Source organism: Pinus tabuliformis, chromosome 4_1 (genome assembly GCF_031772625.1).
Source record: "Pinus tabuliformis cultivar Carrire ecotype Pingquan chromosome 4_1, CPIR1, whole genome shotgun sequence".
Lineage (NCBI taxonomy): Eukaryota > Viridiplantae > Streptophyta > Pinopsida > Pinales > Pinaceae > Pinus > Pinus tabuliformis.
In genome coordinates, this window is record NC_142303.1 from 737228481 (window position 1) to 737248692 (window position 20212).

At 42.2% G+C, this 20212-nt stretch overlaps 1 protein-coding gene across 1 annotated transcript in view; it reads right to left on the reverse strand.

Moving 5' to 3' along the window:
* The window catches only part of LOC149178258 (Alpha-L RNA-binding motif/Ribosomal protein S4 family protein), a 90274-nt gene extending 70965 nt beyond the window's left edge, over nt 1-19309 (reverse strand). The window contains exons 1-2 of the mRNA XM_089420296.1: nt 18752-19309; nt 17870-18037 (exon numbers count right to left, since the gene is read on the reverse strand). Of these exons, the coding sequence (XP_089276422.1) occupies nt 17870-18003 (134 nt within the window). The 5' untranslated portion in view covers nt 18004-18037; nt 18752-19309. The remainder of the gene's footprint in view (nt 1-17869; nt 18038-18751) is intronic.
* Nucleotides 19310-20212: the final 903 nt, after the last annotated feature.

A 20212-nucleotide genomic window follows, 5' to 3' on the forward strand; every position in this document is an offset into this window, starting at 1 on the left:
TTGGAGGACATAGGAAAAATTTCCTTTGTCAAAGATATTGTTGTGTTCATCAAAAAACATTACAAAATTTAAATACAATCATGCATTTGTGCTTTGCTTGATGAGAAAATTCAGTAACAACAAGGAGTTGGTGCGCCCTTATTAAAATTGGCAACTAGTGCCAAACTCCATGTGGGTCACCTCATTTATGGCATCTGATATTTTTCCTAGATTCCTCTTGTCGAGAGGTGTAGGATTGATCTAAAGATCATCCGATTCCAACGAGTATTTATGGAGATATGAATTTATTTGTAATTACTTGACAAATTGTCAAGGTTGACCAGCGACTAAATGTGTGGCACAAATCATACAAATACAAGTGAGATTGATTCATTTCAAATCATCTCATCATCTCTCATTCTTCTCCCTCTCCCTGTATGATTGGGTATACACAAGGAAGAGGATCTCTCACACGTGGGAAGCAAGAAGACCCACGCTGAAAGAGGACGCAGAAATTGTTGACTGCGTTGACCGAGTTTGACTGAGGCAGCAGAAGGCATCTTTGACCTGCATTGACCAAGCGTTGACTCATCAAGGGTGCGTTTTGGTGTGGCTGCCTCTCCTAGGTAGGCCACAGATTTTGGCACAGAAACCGAGGCAATCTGACCTCTGGTTTGACCAGCATTGACTACCCTAGTTTTGGGTAGCATGTTGACTTCAGTCAACAGCGGTTTGACTGTGTTTTTGGGGCTGTTCAAGCATTGTTTCTTCAGGCTATTCGAGGGTTAGTTGACCGGAAATTGACCAAGCATATTGAAAGTCAATTTCAACTCATTTGACCAAGTTTGACTTTGCTGATATAGGGTTTGTTGTTGCTGATATAAAATTACAAAATTCTGATTTTGTACTACTTCTCTCTGCTAAACTATTGAAGATAAAAGAAGATTTGTTCAAAGAGTTTCCCCGCATTGGGGTTTGTCCCTGAGTAGTCGCCACATCATGTGTCTCTTGTCTTGGCTTGCTTTCTGTTGATCGTTTAATGTTCTATCTGCACTTTACTTAATGTATATGTGATTGTTAATCTGTGACTAATAAGAATAAAAGAAGTAAACTGCTCTAATCATAGAACATACCATAATTTAACATGGTATCGGAGCTGAGGTGAAGACAAAGCCCGAGCAAGAGCAATCACAAAAGAGAAGGTTGGCAAGCTAAGTCACCTAACACGTGGATTCGGGGATTCGAGTGTCGGATTCGGACACGTTGACCCCCCGGAACAGGACACGTAGGATTCGTTATATATTATTTTATTAAAAATATATATATATATATTTAAAAATATATATATATATATATATATATATATATATATATATATTAAAAATTAGATATTTCTTACACAAATTCTAATTAGTGATACAAATTCATTGATTTCAAACATAGATCTTCATCTATAGCATGCATAGTACATACAAAATTCAAATACATGTCAGTGGTCACATAAATCATAATTCATAATTCATAAACGAAAGACAACTTACAACTACAAGATAGTAAGATAAAGACACTGACAACTATAGTTTTCTCATTAAGTCATCAAATCAAAATGTGTTACATAGGTAGTGTTGGTGCAATGCCAATGGCAAATAGAAATAGAAAATATAAAACAACTACAGGTATACAAGCCTCAAGGCAATAGGTAGTCATCAATCCTCAGAGTCATCATCAAAATCAGCATCAATGTCCTCATCATCATGGTCACCACTGCTCTCCTCTGCATCCTCCTCCTCCCCTGTATCCATAGTCGCCTCTGCATCTGCTGGTGTGGAGGATGACCCCTCTAAGTCATCAAATCTAACAGGCTCTAGCACTGGATCATTGAGATCCATGTTGGCCAATGCCAACTCAACACTATTGTCTAGACCCATATCATCAGGAAAGACATCCCACATCTGTCTTTCCCCTCAACCACTCTTCCCTCTGCCTGTAAATAAGACGAACGTTGGTGTGCACATACACCATTATCTCTGCCCTGCACTGCTCAAGCCTGCTCTTCTTCACACTATACAAATTCCCATATGTGCTCCAATTCCTCTCGCAACAAGAGGATGAAGTCACCTAAGAGAGGAGCTTCATGGCTAACTGCTGAAGAGGAGGGCTTGTTGCCCCATGATTTGCCCACTAAGAATAAGGCTTCTTAGCCCCCTATCTCTAATCACATCATATCCTGCAAATCGACCAGTGCCAGTGGAAAACTGTGCAAAGGCATCCTCCACCTCATCAAGCAATGCTCTATCCTGAAACACCCCCCTGAATGCATCTTACTTCCCCTGTGAGATTTCACCATCCATGTGAGGAGGGAATCTGCGGGAAGGTCCACCATTCAGCGACTCATGGTTGTAGTATTTTGGGTTCAATGAGTGAGCCAAACAATGTAAAGGTGTACAATCCTGTATAGTATCACAGAGGGCCTCTGGTGATGTCTCATACTTGGGGCACTCACTCTGTAGAATAATGCTCCTCACAAACTCAATCATGGAATCCCATCCCTCATAAACCTCTCCTAGGATGGGTTTTTCTGTATCTGCAAATCAAAGCAAAGAAATGATAGGGTCCATGATCCGAATAATTAGATCTACCCTCTCCCACCAAGCATCATCTAGCACTGTGTCCTTCACTCTTTTAGAGGCTACCTGATCTGTCTTTCTCCAAAAAGACCAAAACTCATAAATAACCATGGACCCAAGAGCGGTCTTGACCTCCCTCAACCTCTTCAACATCATGAATGAAGAGGCAAACCGTGTATCAGCAATCTTCAACAATGATAGATTGGTGTACTCCTTGTAGATAGTGAGGGCATTTGTATGATTTTGCACAAAGTTACGGATATGTCGTGCATCCTCAATAATGTTACCAATCCAAAGCACATCAGAAGCAATGGATTTCAGTGCTAAGTTCAATGAATGGACAATGCAAGGTGTCCAAAACACTTGTGGATATTTAGCTTCCACAATCATGCCAACAGCCTTGCAAACAGGTGCATTATCTGTAATGATTTGCACACAAGAATCAACACCTACATCTTCAATAACTTTAATAAATAACTCACCAGTAAATTGTGCATCCTTGTATTCTCCAAGTGTATCCACTACTTTCAAGAAAACTGGACCATTCAAGGAAGACACCATAAGTTGATTATTGGGTGTCGTGCTAGATCTGTCCATCCATCAAAAACAATGCTAACCCCAGATGTTGGCCATGATGCTACAATAGGCTCAAGCATTTTTTGCACCTCTTTTTTTGCCTTCATCAACAATGTGGTTCTCAGCTTCTCTGACCCGGGAGGCACATACCCTGATGGAGCCCCTTGAGTTAGTGCTTGGCACATCTCAATAAATAGAGGTGAGCGTGCAACATTGAATGATATGAAGTTTTGATAGAAGAAGAAGGCAATGGTGAGATCAAGCTCTTCCCGTCTCTCTTTTTGGAAATTCTTGTCCATTGGACCAAGTGCAATTGCTCTTCCTTTTGCTGCTTGTCCCCCAACAGAAGTAGAACTCTCAAATGGAATTTGGTGGTGCCTTTCCTCAAAAATGGAAGGGGGTCTTCATTCTTGGGTTTTCTTGATTTTGAAGCCACATTTTCCATACCAACAGTGGACTCCTTTTCCATTTCTTTCCTCTTTTGTAAAGGAACAGCTTTACAAGCTCCAATCCCACAACCCGGTAAAGCCAACAAATGGCTTTTCACACGGAAATATGTGTTTCTAAAAGCAATGTGACAAAAGTTGCATCTCCATTGCACATTGTCTCTTCCCTTCCTGTCACGCCCCTACACCTGCGGTAGTCTTCCAACCGCTTATAGCGAGGTGCGGCACCATCGAACACTTTCTTTTCACCAATGCTTATGTTCGTGGACTACGCCTACTTTCACTTTAACATTACTTAGCTTGTGTTTCGCAACCAAGTAAACATACATTTATCCTTTATACCAATGAAGCCCATACTCATTCATTATCCATAGCAATTATAACAAGAACAACAACAATTGCAACAGTATAAAGGGGAGGGGCAACTCCCCGTAATGTGAGTCTGCCCGAATCAATATATTATATAATCATCATTTTTACAATGTACAGACTAAGTCCTTGGGAAACCCCAAATTTACACTTAGCCAAATTTTCACAACTTCGGCAAACTCGGTTGCCCAGCTCGTCGGCACCTCCGCACAGTCGCCGCACGACTCTCCAACCCGTCGTTCACCTCATCGCACGTCTTCGCCGGTTCGCTCTTCGTTTGGTCGCAAATGCCCAAACCATATATCCCTGCCCACACGCAGTCCCGCTTGACAACTCCTGACAAACGCCCAAATCGTGTGCACAACACGTAGTACCGCCTGCCCAACTCAACGCCCTCCGGTTCCAACCTCCGTCTCCTCCTTCGTGCACACTTGCACGGTGGGCGGACGCTCACCCGAGTCGCCAAGACACCCACGCCAAGTCGCCGCACAAACGCCTCCACACCAACACCTCGGACACACCTTGCCCAACGCGTCCACCTCTCCACCAAGAGTTCTTCACCAAGTGCGACACACTAGAGGAGCACATGAGCTATACGCTCATCCTCCTCAAAACTGCGCACAAGTGAACCTACTCCAAGATAGAAGTAAGAAGTGCGAAGTTGGATTGTCCAAATGAGCTCCATCGCACTCATGTATATACACATCGCAAGTGTGGCGGTGGCTTGCCCAGCCGACCACCATATCTTCGTTTACACACCCCTTCGCAACGCTCAACGCCCACTTTCTAAGTCGGCCTGCCCACTATCGCAAGTCAGCTTTAAGCCAAGCGCTCCACGCTCCACTCGCCATAAGTGCATCGCACTTCTATCATTGTCGCAAGGTTTCGTTGCAAAGTTACGTCGCATTTTCTTCGCACGCCCGGTTCGTCGCACCATCGCACGCCCGTCACGCGCCAGTGCACAGTCACCCGGCGCCCAACCGCACCGCAGATCCGAGGACCTTACATCCTCCTCCACCTGAAATTGTTGTCGTCCTCGACAACATACCACCCTAGTAGCCATCCACCAAGATCATCCATGATGTCAACTCCTCCACATACTGCAACTATCCCTGCATCATATGTAGAACCACCGTCTCCACCATGTCTCGCCCCGGCAACCATCTGTCACCAAGGTCACCATACCAAGGTATACACCTCATCGGTATGTCATCCATCAGAGATCATCTCAATCCATGATCATCGACCCCTCTGTCACAATCTCCACTGCAACATCCCGTGTCGACCTCATCATGTGTCATCATGTGAACCACTGCCATGATACTCCAACAAATGCTAACACATCTCTGTACACTACCAGTCCCCATGTCTGAACTAGTCAGATGGCCAATCCAACTGTCACGCTCAAACCATGAGAGTGAACATCCTCATGCCACCATCAGTTGTTTCTCAAAACATCCTGCCACATCCTCAACTCGATCAAGAATCCATCTCCATATAAGTGTAAGCCATGCTCAGGTCCATGAAGTAGTCCTCATCTCATCTGCAACATGTTGTCCAAAGTAGTTGAGTCTCGGCTCAACCCATGCTCAAGTGTAGTCACCAAAGCATCCTCATCATCGTAACTCCATCACCCCAAAGTGTCTCATATCGATCCTCTACATCAAGTCACTCTTTCAAGCCATGCCCATACATGTACTTTGAAAGTATGCATCCCATACTGCATCAAAGTCTCTGACCTCAGCTCCTCGATGCATCAGATCCTCTAAGTCCACCATATATGAAGTCCCTAAAAGTCACAACAATCTCATGTCATCATGAGCTCCATAATCTGCTCACAACTCCATCCAAGTCCATGGTCTCGTTGTACATAAGTTGCCCATGTAGTCCAACCAAGTAGACTCATCACAACAATCGGTCATCCTCATCCAAGTCTACAATCTTCAGTTTAGTGAACTCGGTCACCCAACCATATCATCATGTCATGAGTCCCTCCATCATAGCTCCTCCACCAAAGTGTCCACCAAGACTATCTCTTGGTCTCGGCCATGAGAAGTCCACCCAAGCAACTCAAGTGTGTGCCCTCCTCAATCTGTCCATGAGTCATGCCGGGCACTTAGCCAATGTGGCTAAAGCATGACCCAATCATCCGCAATGATCATCAAGTTCCACCCTTGTCAAGGGCCTTTGCACCTTCTACCATAAGGTCACAAACAACCCCAACAAGTCCAGCAACCATCAACAATCCTTGCTTCTCCATACAAGGTTCCATCATAGTCATCCATGGTAAGATCCTCCCTAGCCTTGGCAAACTGGCCTTGCCCTTCCCTACATACAGTCCATCTACCAAATGCCCAAATGAAACACAAGTATCCATACTTACTTCATCATCATCATGAGGCTCTTCCTCACTCATCCATGTCCGCAAACTGCACAATCCTGGTCCAACTTGATCATCCTCAAGTTCATCCTCCATCGTTGTCATGTCTGCAACATCTTCAACTATCACGACTTCCTCTTCCTTGTTAGCACAATCTGCAACTTCATCTTGCTCCATTGTCCAACCAAGTTGAAGAAGCTCTTCTTCAACATTCTTCTCCAAGACTTCAAGTTCCTCTCGGATCCGGGGATTCTCTTTTTTCAACCTCTTCAACCTGTATAAGGAAAGCAAGAGCTTCCCTTCACCTTCTCCCAAACTTGCCATGCCTTGTCGTTCAGCTTGGTCCAAGCACTAAGCTTCACCTCTGCTAAACCTGCTTCCACTGTCATCAACTGTCAAGCTTCCAAGTGTACCCACACCTGCACTTCGTCACGAGCAACCATGCTCTAACACCAGCTCCAACCGAGCTCCGATACCAACTGTCACGCCCCTACACCTGCGGTAGTCTTCCAACCGCTTATAGCGAGGTGCGGCACCACCGAACACTTTCTTTTCACCAATACTTATGTTCGTGGACTACGCCTACTTTCACTTTAACATTACTTAGCTTGCGTTTCGCAACCAAGTAAACATACATTTATCCTTTATACCAATGAAGCCCATACTCATTCATTATCCATAGCAATTATAACAAGAACAACAACAATTGCAACAGTATAAAGGGGAGGGGCAACTCCCCATAATGTGAGTCTGCCCGAATCAATATATTATATAATCATCAATTTTACAATGTACGGACTAAGTCCCTGGGAAACCCCAAATTTACACTTAGCCAAATTTTCACAACTTTGGCAAACTCAGTTGCCCAGCTCGTCGGCACCTCCGCACGGTCGCCGCACGACTCTCCAACCCGTCGTTCACCTCGTCGCACGTCTTCGCTGGTTCGCTCTTCATTTGGTCGCAAACGCCCAAACCGTGTATCCTTGCCCACACGCAATCCCGCTTGCCAACTCTTGACAAACGCCCAAATCGTGTGCACAACACGTAGTACCGCCTGCCCAACTCAACGACCTCCGGTTCCAACTCTGTCTCCTTCTTTGTGCGCACTTGCACGGTGGGCGGACGCTCACCCGAGTCGCCAAGACACCCACGCCAAGTCGCCGCACAAACGCCTCCGCACCAACACCTTGGGCACGCCTTGCCCAACGCGTCCACCTCTCCACCAAGAGTTCTTCACCAAGTGCGACACACTAGAGGAGCGCATGAGCTATGCGCTCATCCTCCTCAAAACTGCGCACAAGTGAACCTACTCCAAGATAGAAGTAAGAAGTGCGAAGTTGGATTGTCCAAATGAGCTCCATCGCACTCATGTATATACACATCGCAAGTGTGGTGGTGGCTTGCCCAGCCGACCACCATATCTTCGTTTACACACCCCTTCGCAACGCTCAACGCCCACTTTCTAAGTCGGCCTGCCCGCCATCGCAAGTCGGCTTTAAGCCAAGCGCTCCACGCTCCAATCGCCATATAAGTGCATCGCACTTTTATCATTGTCGCAAGGTTTCGTCGCAAAGTTTCGTCGCATTTTCTCCGCACGCCCGGTTCGTCGCACCCGCCCGTCGCACCATCGCACGCCCGTCGCGCGCCCGTGCACGGTCACCCGGCGCCCAACCGCACCGCAGATCCAAGGACCTTACACTTCCCTTGGGTGCTTGTCCCATCCTCTCTTGTGACATATTTCCACAAGGGATATTTTTCAATGTTGTCTTTAGGTCCTCCTCTTCCCTCAACATTACTTGCAACAGACTCTGATGATATTAGGGAAGGAGGGGCATCTCCAATGGAGACATTCTTGCCCTTCCTTTGCCCCCTAACTGCTGCCTTTGATTGAGCCATGAATATTATAAAAAAAATGAACAAAACATGCACAAATTTGTAAACAAAAAATCATATACAAACTGTTGTAATAGAATAAGAAATGCAAAAAAATGGAGCTGAAATGCACTTACCTGGTGCTTGAATCTCCTTGTCAAACGCTCTACTCCCTTAGCTCCTTGCTCTAAACCCTTATCTCCTTGCCCACAGCTCAAACAATGCAAAGTGAAATGACAAACAGCATGAAGCAATAAAGGAAATGCGTCTTTTTTAACCCGCGGGAGTCTGTTTTTTGGGATACGAATCCCAGAATCGGGATTCGTGTAGGCTGTACGGGATTCGTACAAATCCTATTCGGACTTGTCGAATCCTGTTCTGGGATTCGAATTCCCAGCGAATCGTATCCGATTCGCGGGATTCGGATTCATCGGGTTGTTTCAACGAATCCAGTTACTTAGTTGACAAGGCTATCCTAAAAACTTCATGGGGTCCTCAATGCTCTTCCCCGCTGAAGACAAGCTCCGTGAGAAGTCTGACTATCACGGATGGAAGATGTTCCTCAATCTGACTTTAGAAAATCAGGAAGTGTTGGACCACGTGAGAGGCAATATTGTTGCGCCTCCATCAAATGCATCCGCTGTCGCCAAAAGCAAGTGGTCCAAGGGAGAAGTCAAAGCAAGGAAGATCATCCGGGACTCTATCCACAAGTACCTGGTGGCCTATGTTTCCAAGCTGACAACCTCCAAGGAAATCTACGATAGACTGGTGAGTTTATTTGAAGTTAATGATGTAAATCAAGTTTTGTTCCTTAGAAATAAGCTGAAGGAAATTAAGAACGGCAAAGATGAGAGTATGCAAGCATATTTCTTAAGGATCACCGAGATCAAGAATGATCTCCTATCTATTGGGGAAGTAGTTCCTGACAGGGAAATGACTATAACAACTCTTAGAGGACTGCCACCTGAATGGTATATATTCAGGACTACTCTTCTCAATAATAATGTCATCCCAAGATTTGAGCAATTGATGGCTAGATGTATTCAAGAAGAGACAAGGATGGAAGAGCAAGAAATGCCTGCACTTAAAGGCCATCCCTCTGCCTTTCCTTCTCATGCTAAAAGAAGAAACAATTTTGGGGCTAAATCCAAAGGAAAGGCTGGACCAAAGGGTGGAAGAAAAGGTCGATGTTACAATTGCAACAAAATGGGCCACTATGCCAGGGAGTGCCCTGATAAAAGGGACTCACACCATGACGATGACCAAAATCACTCTCAAGGCAATCAAAGGAATGGCAGGTCCAATGGCAGAGGTAAAGGAAATGCCAGAAATCAAGGAAGAGGACAACCCTTCAATAAGGCAAGAAACTCCAAGTATGAATCTAATGTTGTTAAAAATAAGCAAGATGAATATTGTCTACCAGCGGCCCTCTCTACTGCTCCCCGGACTCGCTGGGAAATTGGCTTATTGATAGTGGTGCCTCAAGGCACTTCACTGGTTACAAAGAAGCTCTATCCAATCTGATAGAAAAGGAGACCAACTTGGAAATTGTTCTTGGGGACAACGCAAAATATCCCGTGAAAGGCGTAGGGAATGCCACTCTTCAATTGAATCAGGGTAATACAATTCATTTGCAAGAAGTCCTATATGTACCTGATCTCAAAAAGAACCTGGTGTCTGTTTCAGCAATGGAGGACAAAGGCTACAAGGTAACCTTCATCGATGGCAAGGTACGTGTATGGAAAAAGAATTTTAAGGAAACTTTCACTCTTGGGTTTCAAGTCGATTCATTATATCAGGTCGGAGGAAGTCCGCTGGGTGTCATGTCTTGTGACACATCACTTCAGTCCGAACTATGGCATCGGAGGTTTGCTCACCTTCATTATAAAGCTCTACCCAATGCAAGACAAATGGTGACAGGGATGCCTAAGTTCCGAGCAGAGCAAGAAGGTGTATGTCCTAAATGTGCCAAAGGAAAGCTCAAAAGGGAACCATTCCCCTCAAGCCAAAGAAAGACCTCTGATATATTGCAGTTGGTTCACTCAGACATATCTGATATGATGCCTGTGAACTCCTTGGGAGGATATTTATATTACCTCACTTTTATAGATGACTATTCTCGCAAGACTTGGATATACTTCTTGAAAAATAAGGATGAAGTGTTCACTTGGTTTCGTCACTTCAAAGCCTTGATCGAGAATCAAACCGAAAAGGAAATCAAGATCTTAAGGACTGATAATGGGACTAAGTATGAATCCAATGAGTTCCATGACTTTTGCAAAGAAGTTGGCATTAAGAGGGAGACTACAACACCATATACTCCTAAGAAGAATGGTGTGGCGGAAAGGAAGAATCATACGATTATGGAAGTTGTCCATGCTATGCTTCACGATCAAAGACTTCTAAAGTTTCTATGGGCCGAAGCTGCGAATACTGCCGTATATGTGCAAAAATGATGCCCTCATCAAGCATTGGGTTCCAAGACTTCCAAAGAGATGTTCATTGGTAAGAAACCTGACGTATCTCATTTTAGAATTTTTGGAAGTCTAGTATACTTTCATGTGGCGAAGGAGAAGAGAAATAAATTGGGTGCATATGGAAAGCAAGGAATCTTCGTGAGCTATAGCGAAAACACTAAGGGCTATAGAATCTATGTGGCTGGTCAAAGGAAATCGAGATTAGCCATGATGTCACCTTTGACGAAGATATGACTCTTAGCAAAGTTGACAATCTTCCTACTCAAAGGGAATCTAAAGAGGCTGACACCAGGGAACCAAAGGAAAAGGAAAATGAGACAAGAATCTTCGTGGGCTATAGCAAAAACACTAAGGGCTATAGAATCTATGTGGCTAGTCAAAGGGAAATCGAGATTAGCCATGATGTCACCTTTGATGAAAATATGGCTCTTAGCAAAGTTGACAATCTTCCTACTCAAAGGGAATCTAAAGAAGCTAACACCAGGGAACCAAAGGAAAAGGAAGATGAGACAATGCCCAATGTGGAAGAACCTATGGATCCTATTGATCCCCCTCCGCAAGAGCCTTCCTCTTCTAGGAAGAGGCCTTCATGGCTAAGGGGGACACTTGATGATGCTGAAGGGCACGTTGCACCTAGGGGAACCTTCCGGGAAAGTAAGAAGCCAACCAGGTATCAGGGATACTTGACCATCATGAACACGATCATCCAAAATGAGCCTTCGTCATTCACAAAAGCTGTCATGCATCAAGTATGGATGCTATGACTGAGGAATATGAGTCCATCATGAAAAACGATGTTTGGGATGTGGTCCCCAGACCCTAGGACAAAGCAGTTGTCACTTCAAAATGGCTTTACAAGATAAAGCATGCAGTTGATGGAAGTGCAGAAAAGTATAAGGCTCGTTTTGTCGCTCGTGGCTTCTCTCAGAAGGAAGGTATAGACTATGACGAGATATTTGCACCTGTTGCCCGATATACCACCATCCGCTCGATCATAGCCCTTGCTGCTTCGCAAGGATGGAACCTACATCAGATGGATGTCAAGACCGCGTTCTTGCATGGTTCGATCAAAGAGGAGGTCTATGTGGAGCAACCCAAAGGATTTGAGATTCATGATCGAGAATCTCATGTGTGTAGGTTGAAGAAGGCCCTCTATGGGCTGAAGCAAGCACCCCGAGCGTGGTATGAGAGGATCGATAGCTACTTGATGAAGCTGGGATTCACTAGGAGTGAAGCCGACCCTAACCTTTACTTTAAGGTTGAAGATGACAATCCTCTCATACTGGTGTTGTACGTTGACGACCTCTTTCTAACAGGGGCAGACCCTCTCATTCACAAATGTAAGAGGGAGTTGGCTTTTGAATTTGAGATGAAGGACTAGGACTGATGCACTATTTCCCAGGACTAGAAGTCTGGCAGAAGCTAGGGGAGATTTTCCTATCTCAAGGAAAATATGTGGTGAACATATTGGAGAGATTCGGTATGGTTGATTGCAAGCCCGTGACTACCCCAATGGAGCTTGACTTCAAGAAGTTTAAGCGGTAGTGTTGCCAGACCCGTTTTACGAAATGCTACCGAGTATCGTTAACTCATCGGAGCATTGATGTTCTGGGTGAACTCTCGTCCAGATATATGTTTTGCAGTTAACACGTTGAGTCAACATATGGTTGAACCTCACCACTCACATTGGATTGGTGCCAAGAATCTGTTGAGATATCTTCTTGGCACAATCACTCATGGGTTGAGATACACTGCCGGAGATGTGAGACTACATGGATACACCAATGCTAATTGGGCAGGCAGTGTGGTGGACCGAAAGAGCACTTCCGGGTGTTGTTTCTCTTTAGGATCTGCCTCGATATCTTGGATGAGCAGGAAGCAGAAATCGGTGGCTTTGAGCACCGCCAAGGCAGAGTATATTGCTGCTAGTATGGCCTCTTGTGAGGCGGTCTGGTTGCGAAAGCTCTTCAGTGAGCTATTTGGATTTACATTGGATACCACCGTGATCCTGTGTGACAACCAGAGCGGGATTCGTTTATCAGAGAATCTCGTATTTCATGATCGCTCCAAGCATATCGATATCAGGTACCACTATATTCGAGATATGGTGTAGCGGGTAGCAATAAGGCTCCAACATATCGATACAGACGAACAGGTCGCCGACATTTTGACGAAGCCCCTAGGAAAGGTCAAATTCTTGACTTTCCGAGAACGACTTGGTATTGTTTAGAGACCCTCTTATGAGGGTCAAGTATGATGTATTGAGCTCTGGGAGGTCTAGGGGGGCACAGGGTACTTCTTGGAGCGACATGCGACCACAGGGTGACTCACGTGCACTATGTACAGGGTGAAAGGTTCAACCTTCCCCTGTGACACCCCGTGGCGACTGTAGGACAGGATGATTAGTTCTCCTGTGGGCCAGGATGATTAGTTCTCCATAGAGACTATGGAACAGGATGATTAGTTCCCCTATCGAGGCATCCTACCCATGTAGTCTGGGACTCATGGGAAGTACCTCTCATCTGATCAATGAGTAGGGAAATGACATTAGGGAACATTAGTAGTACTATCAATGGACGCATCGTTGTATCTACCATACTCCCTATGCTAGGATGACCTCCATTGATCTGGGATCAGTGAGAGTGGTATGACACACTCTGAGACTGACTTCGGGTCAGTGGAGGATGGTATGATACATCCTCGATCATTTCTTCTTCTTCATAGTTCGAGCAGAGCAGAGCAAGGCCAAGCAGTGCAGGGCAGTGCATTTGATGGTTGGGATAGTAGCGACGATCAAACGGATTGCAGATGGAGTTCTCCCTAGTTGAGAGGGAGTGTTAAAATTGGCAACTAGGGCCAAACTCCATGTGGGTCACCTCATTTATGGCAGCTGATATTTTTCCTAGATTCCTCTTGTCAAGAGGTGCAGGATTGATTTAAAGATCATCCGATTCCGATAAGTATTTATGGAGATATGAATTTATTTGTAATTACTTGACAAATTGTCAAGGTCGGCCAGCAACTAAATGTGTGGCACAAATCATATAAATACAAGTGAGATTGATTCATTTCAAATCATCTCATCATCTCTCATTCTTCTCTCTCTCCTTGTATGATTGGGTATACACAAGGAAGAGGATCTCTCACACGTGGGAAGCAAGAAGACGCAGGCTGAAAGAGGACGCAGAAATTGTTGACTGCGTTGACCGAGTTTGACTGAGGCAGCAGAAGGCATCTTTGACCTGCGTTGACCAAGTGTTGACTCATCAAGGGTGCGGTTTTGGTGTGGCTGCCTCTCCTAGGCAGGCCGCAGATTTTGGCACAGAAACTGAGGCAATCTGACCTCTGGTTTGACCAGCATTGATTGCTCTAGTTTTGGCCAGCAAGTTGACTTCAGTCAACCGCAGTTTGACTGTGTTTTTGAGGTTGTTCAAGCATTGTTTCTTCAGGCTGTTCGAGGGCTAGTTGACCGGAAATTGACCAAGCATATTGAAGGTCAATTTCAACTCATTTGACCAAGTTTGACTTTGTTGATCTAGGGTTTGCTGCTATTGATATAAAATTACAGAATTCTAATTTTGTACTACTCTTTGTTGAACTATTAAAGATAAAAGAAGATTTGATCAAAGGGTTTCCCCGCATTGGGGTTTGTCCCTGGCTAGCCGCCACATCTTGTGTCTCTTGTCTTGGCTTGTTTTCTGTTGATCGTTTAATGTTCTATCTGCACTTTACTTAATGTATATGTGATTGTTAATCTGTGACTAATAAGAAGAAAAGAAGTAAACTGCCATAATCATATAGAACATACCATAATTTAACAGCCCCGCCATTACACGGTTTACCACCAATTTCATATCTCTTCAATCCCTCTTGAATTCTATGTGGGATGTGAAGAGAATGTTTCTTTTAGAGGAGTGGCGTGCTTTGACAATTAGCCACAAACCAAAGGGAGAGGCCATATGCAGATTAGTTTCATACTAAGAAGACTTCTGGGCGGAAGTGCAGAAGGTGTGCACCGTTACTGAACCTTTGGTAAAGGTTCTTCTGATGGTGAGAAGCCTACAATGGGCTATTTGTATGAGGCCATGGACAGAGCCAAAGAATCCATTCAGGCCAACTATGATGACAAGGGAGATGAGAGGTTTCAGAAACAATTCCTCCTATGGGAAGTGATTGATGAACAATGGAACAACACACTCCATCGTTCCATTCATGTTGTGGGGATCTACCTGAACCCCGCATTTTCTTACCCATGTGGGTTCTTATTTGATGCTAAGATCATGGATGGATTCTTAACCTGTGTTCAGAGGATGGTGCGATCTCCAGCAGAATGTGCAGAAATCTCCAAAGAAATGGAGATATACAGGATGGCAGATGGCACATTTGGCTTTGAGATGGTTGTGAATGATAGGACGACTAAAATGTCAGGTATATTTTAGTTTGTTTCAATTTCATTGTCTCTTCAAGTTCATAACTTCATACTTTGCTTCAACTTTCAAATTTCATTTTTTTTCTTATGTTTATCTTATTTGTAATTTTGTTGTAGATGCATGGTGGACTCGCTATGGTGCCAAAGTACCCCATCTGCGAAAGCTTGCCATTCGAATCCTCAGCCAATCATGTAGCTCCTCAGGATGCGAGCGTAACTGGAGTGTATTTGAAAAAATACACAACAAGAAGCACAAAAGCGCAACAGGTTAAACTTAAAACTTAAAATATTCTGAATTTCCAATTAATTTTTTGAATTCATTAAACAATATTTTTTTTATAGTTATTATTTTATGATCTTTGTACAGGTTGGAGACCTAGCGACTTAATGACATGGTCTACTTCTACTACAATCTTCGATTGTGGGTGAAGCAACTTGAGAGGATACCTAATATGGAGGCCATCTCATTAGATGGGATTGACACCACTGCTGCATGGAGGGTTGAGGCCGAGAGGCCTCTCATGGAGTCTGTCGATCATTGGATAGAGCAGGAGGTAGTGGAAGGCGTAGAGGGGTAGGAGGAGGAGGAGGTGGAGCAACAGGAGGAGGAGGTAACGCCACCTACCCAGGCTACCCCTGCCACCAGTAGAGGACATGGTCTACCTCCTCTAGCTCCTACTTCTTCAGGTTCTAGAGCACAGCAAAGTCCACTACCAACTCCATCGGCATCTACATCTAAAGGGAAAGGGAAAGCTATTGCATTTTCTCGCAAGTGGGACAGAGGAAATCAATAGTAATAGTTATTTGGTTCATTTCATTGTATATGACATTATGACTCATGACATGAGATACATTATTATATTTTTTGTTCATATTTTGAGGCTGAGTTGGGACTCAAGAGTCAGGACTTACTATTCAGGACATGATTCACTGTTATGTGTGATGTAGCACTAGAAATGATATTACATATCTTATATATTAGTTCTTTTATCATATTTATGTGTCAATGTATTTATTTTATGTTGTAAATGCTTTAGATATTAAAAAAATTGAAAAAAAATGAATATTTTTGTATTTTACGATTTTTTCCCCTCGTCGATATTATCTCGATAACGATTTTCGCAACATTGCTATATACCATGTAAGAGTGAATCTATCAAAATAGCACAGGGTGCAATACATATCAGCAACAAAATAAATAATCAATGGGGCTCTAATTGGCCTCTACAGTCCAAAAACCATGCTACAAGTTATTGGCTCACCTGGCTACTACAAATCATTGATCAACATGATCACTCAAACTCATTACCACTACTAGAAATGGGATCATCTGTAGGAGCTACAAAAACACCATCTAGCTTAGAGTTTTCAGACTCCTCGAATTCCTCAACCTTACAATATTGTAGAAAAAGCTTAACATGTCTAACCAATGATTTTGGTTTGAGTGGAGAGTTCATATCCTCAACCTTTTAATATGGTAGAAAAAACTTAACATGCCTAACCAACTATTTTGGTTTGAGTGAAGGGCACATTTTTGTTAAGGCAATTGCAAAGGAATTCAACAATAAATACCACCAACATCACGACACATAAAGGGCTCCATGCTCTTGATTAAATGTCAATCCCATACCCTCATTCATGATAGAATTCAACGAAAATGTTGCAACCCTACCAATCCTAAAATTTTGAAAACTATTAAGTCTACTGAATTTTAAGTGAGATATGAAATTCTGCTTTCTCCATAGGAAGTCTGATAAGGTTGGAATGACTCTCAAACATCCTAAAACAATTAATGCCAAATGGTAATGTTAAAAATTGAAGTAAAGGGATAAAAGGGAAAGAATTTAAGAATTTATTACTTTAACATCACCACTGATTGCCAGTATTGCTGGAGTTGAGTTAGGTTTTCTGTTTAGGTTTAGGGTTTAGTTGTTAGTTTTTTACTGCATAACCGGATCAACATGGGACCGACCGGTTCAAACCAGTTTGGACCTCTTTGGTACCAAATCGGTCCACTGGTCCAATTTGGTGGGCAGTTTAACCCCTAGACCTATCCAACCAGCCGGTTTGACCAGTTCCAGTTCAAATCGGCCTTTTTTTAAAACTATGCTTATAGCCAAACCTAGCGACCAAGTGACTGGGTGTCTACTTCTGAAATTGATGGCATAACTCACTGCAATTTTTACTTAAATGTTAAAAGAGGTTTAAAGAAATTTCTAGTTATATAAGGAAAAAACAATGTAATATAAGATACCTGCAATCAACGAATTCACATGGCAGATCAGTAGTCTGGAAGAGTACAGAATCCAAACTCATCAACAATCTGGCTAAGTGCTGTCCATTTTTTCACAGGGCCACTAACAGATCAGGAATTACAATTTTAATAGGGAAATGGTTGTCAGAGTTTCAGACTGGATATCCACAGCTACATAAGCAGCACAAGCAACATTACAAAGTGAAGCTATTAACAAGACCAAATGGACAAATTAATACAATTTTTTGGCCTCATCGGGTTAAATTTGAAAGATGGTAACCATTACAAAAACATCAGCCAATAATTTTGTAGGTTGAAGTATGATATTTTCAACACTATGTTCACAGCGGTATATATTCAAAGCATAACAGTACTATCCTTGGGCTTTGTGAAATCTTTAATCTATTTATTCAAAAAATATTTAAGGAAAAAAGATGCAGAAGGGAATGCAGAGATATACTTCTTGTAGTCATCTCTTCCAGTTATAAGGTAGCGACGCATGACGAGAGCCTCCCTCTGTCCCCTTTCTCTTTTCCATTCTAGAAAATTGACTTTCTTCAACAGCTTCTTCTCATGAAATTTAAGCTTCCTCATGGTGTTATAGCTTCAAGTTCCAGCGCAAGTGCCTCTGAAAATAAATTCTATATTAGGTTATATTCCTTACAACTCAATAACTAGACTTTGGAAATACATATGGATTCAAAAACAGTTCAGAAGTGAAGGAATAACATCAATGAAATTCTGGTGAATTGCTTACTGACAGTTAATGAAGAATCTTTATTATTTAGTATTTACAAGTACTGAATAACAAATCTTGACAAAATGATAGCTGCAGTATTGATTTTTAAATCTTTGAAATTGAATATTGTTTGGTTGTTCCACAATGAACACCGGGCATTGAAAACCATAATAAAGCCATAAAACCGTGCCCTAGTTGCTAAACTTGCCCGTGAAAGCACAGCAACCTTAACTCCAGAAAACAAAATTAAAGCCACAAAATCGTGTCCTAGCTCCTCAACTTGCCCATGAAAGAACAAAAATTTTAACTCCAAACCCTTGCAGAAAAAACCAAGGAAAAAAACGTAGATTTCACCTAAAAAGACATTAATTAAAGACTACATCATCTTAAGTGCCTACTAAACAGAGCTCCGCAATACACATTTAAGTTTTTCCTAATTAAATTTAAACATTTATGGAGTAAATCTCATACCTTTAATGTTATCAAAGAATTGAAATAATTAATTAATATGGGTGGGAAACTTCCAAATCGATTCTAAATACCAAAATTCCAGATACCGGAGCGGGTGATAACAGCGTTATTCAAATCAAAATATATACGTACCTTTGCAAAACTTGCCCCAGAAAGATCAGGTAACAGCCGCACAACAAGAAGCCACCTGCCAAGTTTCACAAACTAATAAATATAAGTTTGTTCAATACTCCGTGCTTCAGGTCAGCATGCAGGACTTCGAAATGATGGTTGCTTTATTGCTCGAAAATTGTTCCTTTGTTAATAATCAACTGTCAAACAGTGATCATCCCCTATTTATTCCAGTTATGTCGCTGTTCGACTCTTTCATACGCCTCCTTCCTTGCATAAAACTGTATCAGGCTGTCATAAAATTTGTAACGAAGACAAGCAAAGAGACCTCACAGTGAAGGCTAAGGGTAGCTCCGCCAAGAAGAAGTGGAAGAAGCACGTACCCACCAGAAAATTATTATTTTGGGACCCAAAACAATTGCCACATGCCAACCCTAGGGATTTGAATACCCGATTAAGGATGCAAGAGGGTATGAGTTCAACTCTAATACCCATCTATTATTACTGATCCAGCGATATATAATAACCCATTATTCCAAAATTAGTCGAGAAACTTTGTGCCTTGCCATAATCCGCTAGACTCCTCTTGTAAGCAAAATACACCCTGATTTTGTTGATGGTGTTACAACAAAATTTTGAAATAATATGTATTAATAACAAAGAATGAATAAAAATGATGATTTTTTTTACAATGAAGATTTTGGTTTAAATATAACATCTAGAACGAGTTATGATTTTTTATTTGGAATTTTAGTGTTTGGAGTAAATTTGCAATCAACATATATGTTTTACACTATTTTTTATTTGGAATTTTGGTGTTTGGAATCGATTTGCAATCAGCATATATGTTTTACACTAGAGAGCATGATTTTTTATCGTGTGGCTTTTACATAATTAATATTTATTAATTTTGTATACATCAAATTTTTTAAGAAAATCCAAATTTGATCCTTCTAAGGGCTTGGTAGTGATCCAAATTTAATCCCTCTAAGAGCTTGGTAGATCCATAATTAAGATGGATCTACACAGATTTAATTATTAATTATAAATATAATTATTAAATTTATGTTTTCTATTTTGGTATTTTTACTTTTATTTTATTTGTGATTCAAATTTGATCCCTCTAAGTGCTTGGTAGATCTAGAATTAAGATGGATCTACACAGGTTGATTATTAATTATAAATATAATTATTAATTTTATGTTTTCTATTTTATTATTTTTATTTTTATTTTATTTTGACCGAGTCAAAATGTTAAATAAAAAATGGATTACCTTATAAAAAGTCTTGAATAAACTATAATATTATAGTATTGTATTTTACCCAATATTTTGTATTTTTTTAAAGGTTCAGCGGGACTTTATATTAATAGAATACAGTAAAATACATGATGCAGAGTGGGAGTCGATGGGACCTCCCTGTGTTTGCCTTTGTACAGCTGAGCTGGTCTAGTCTCTGCTCTTTTTTTTTTTTGAATGGATC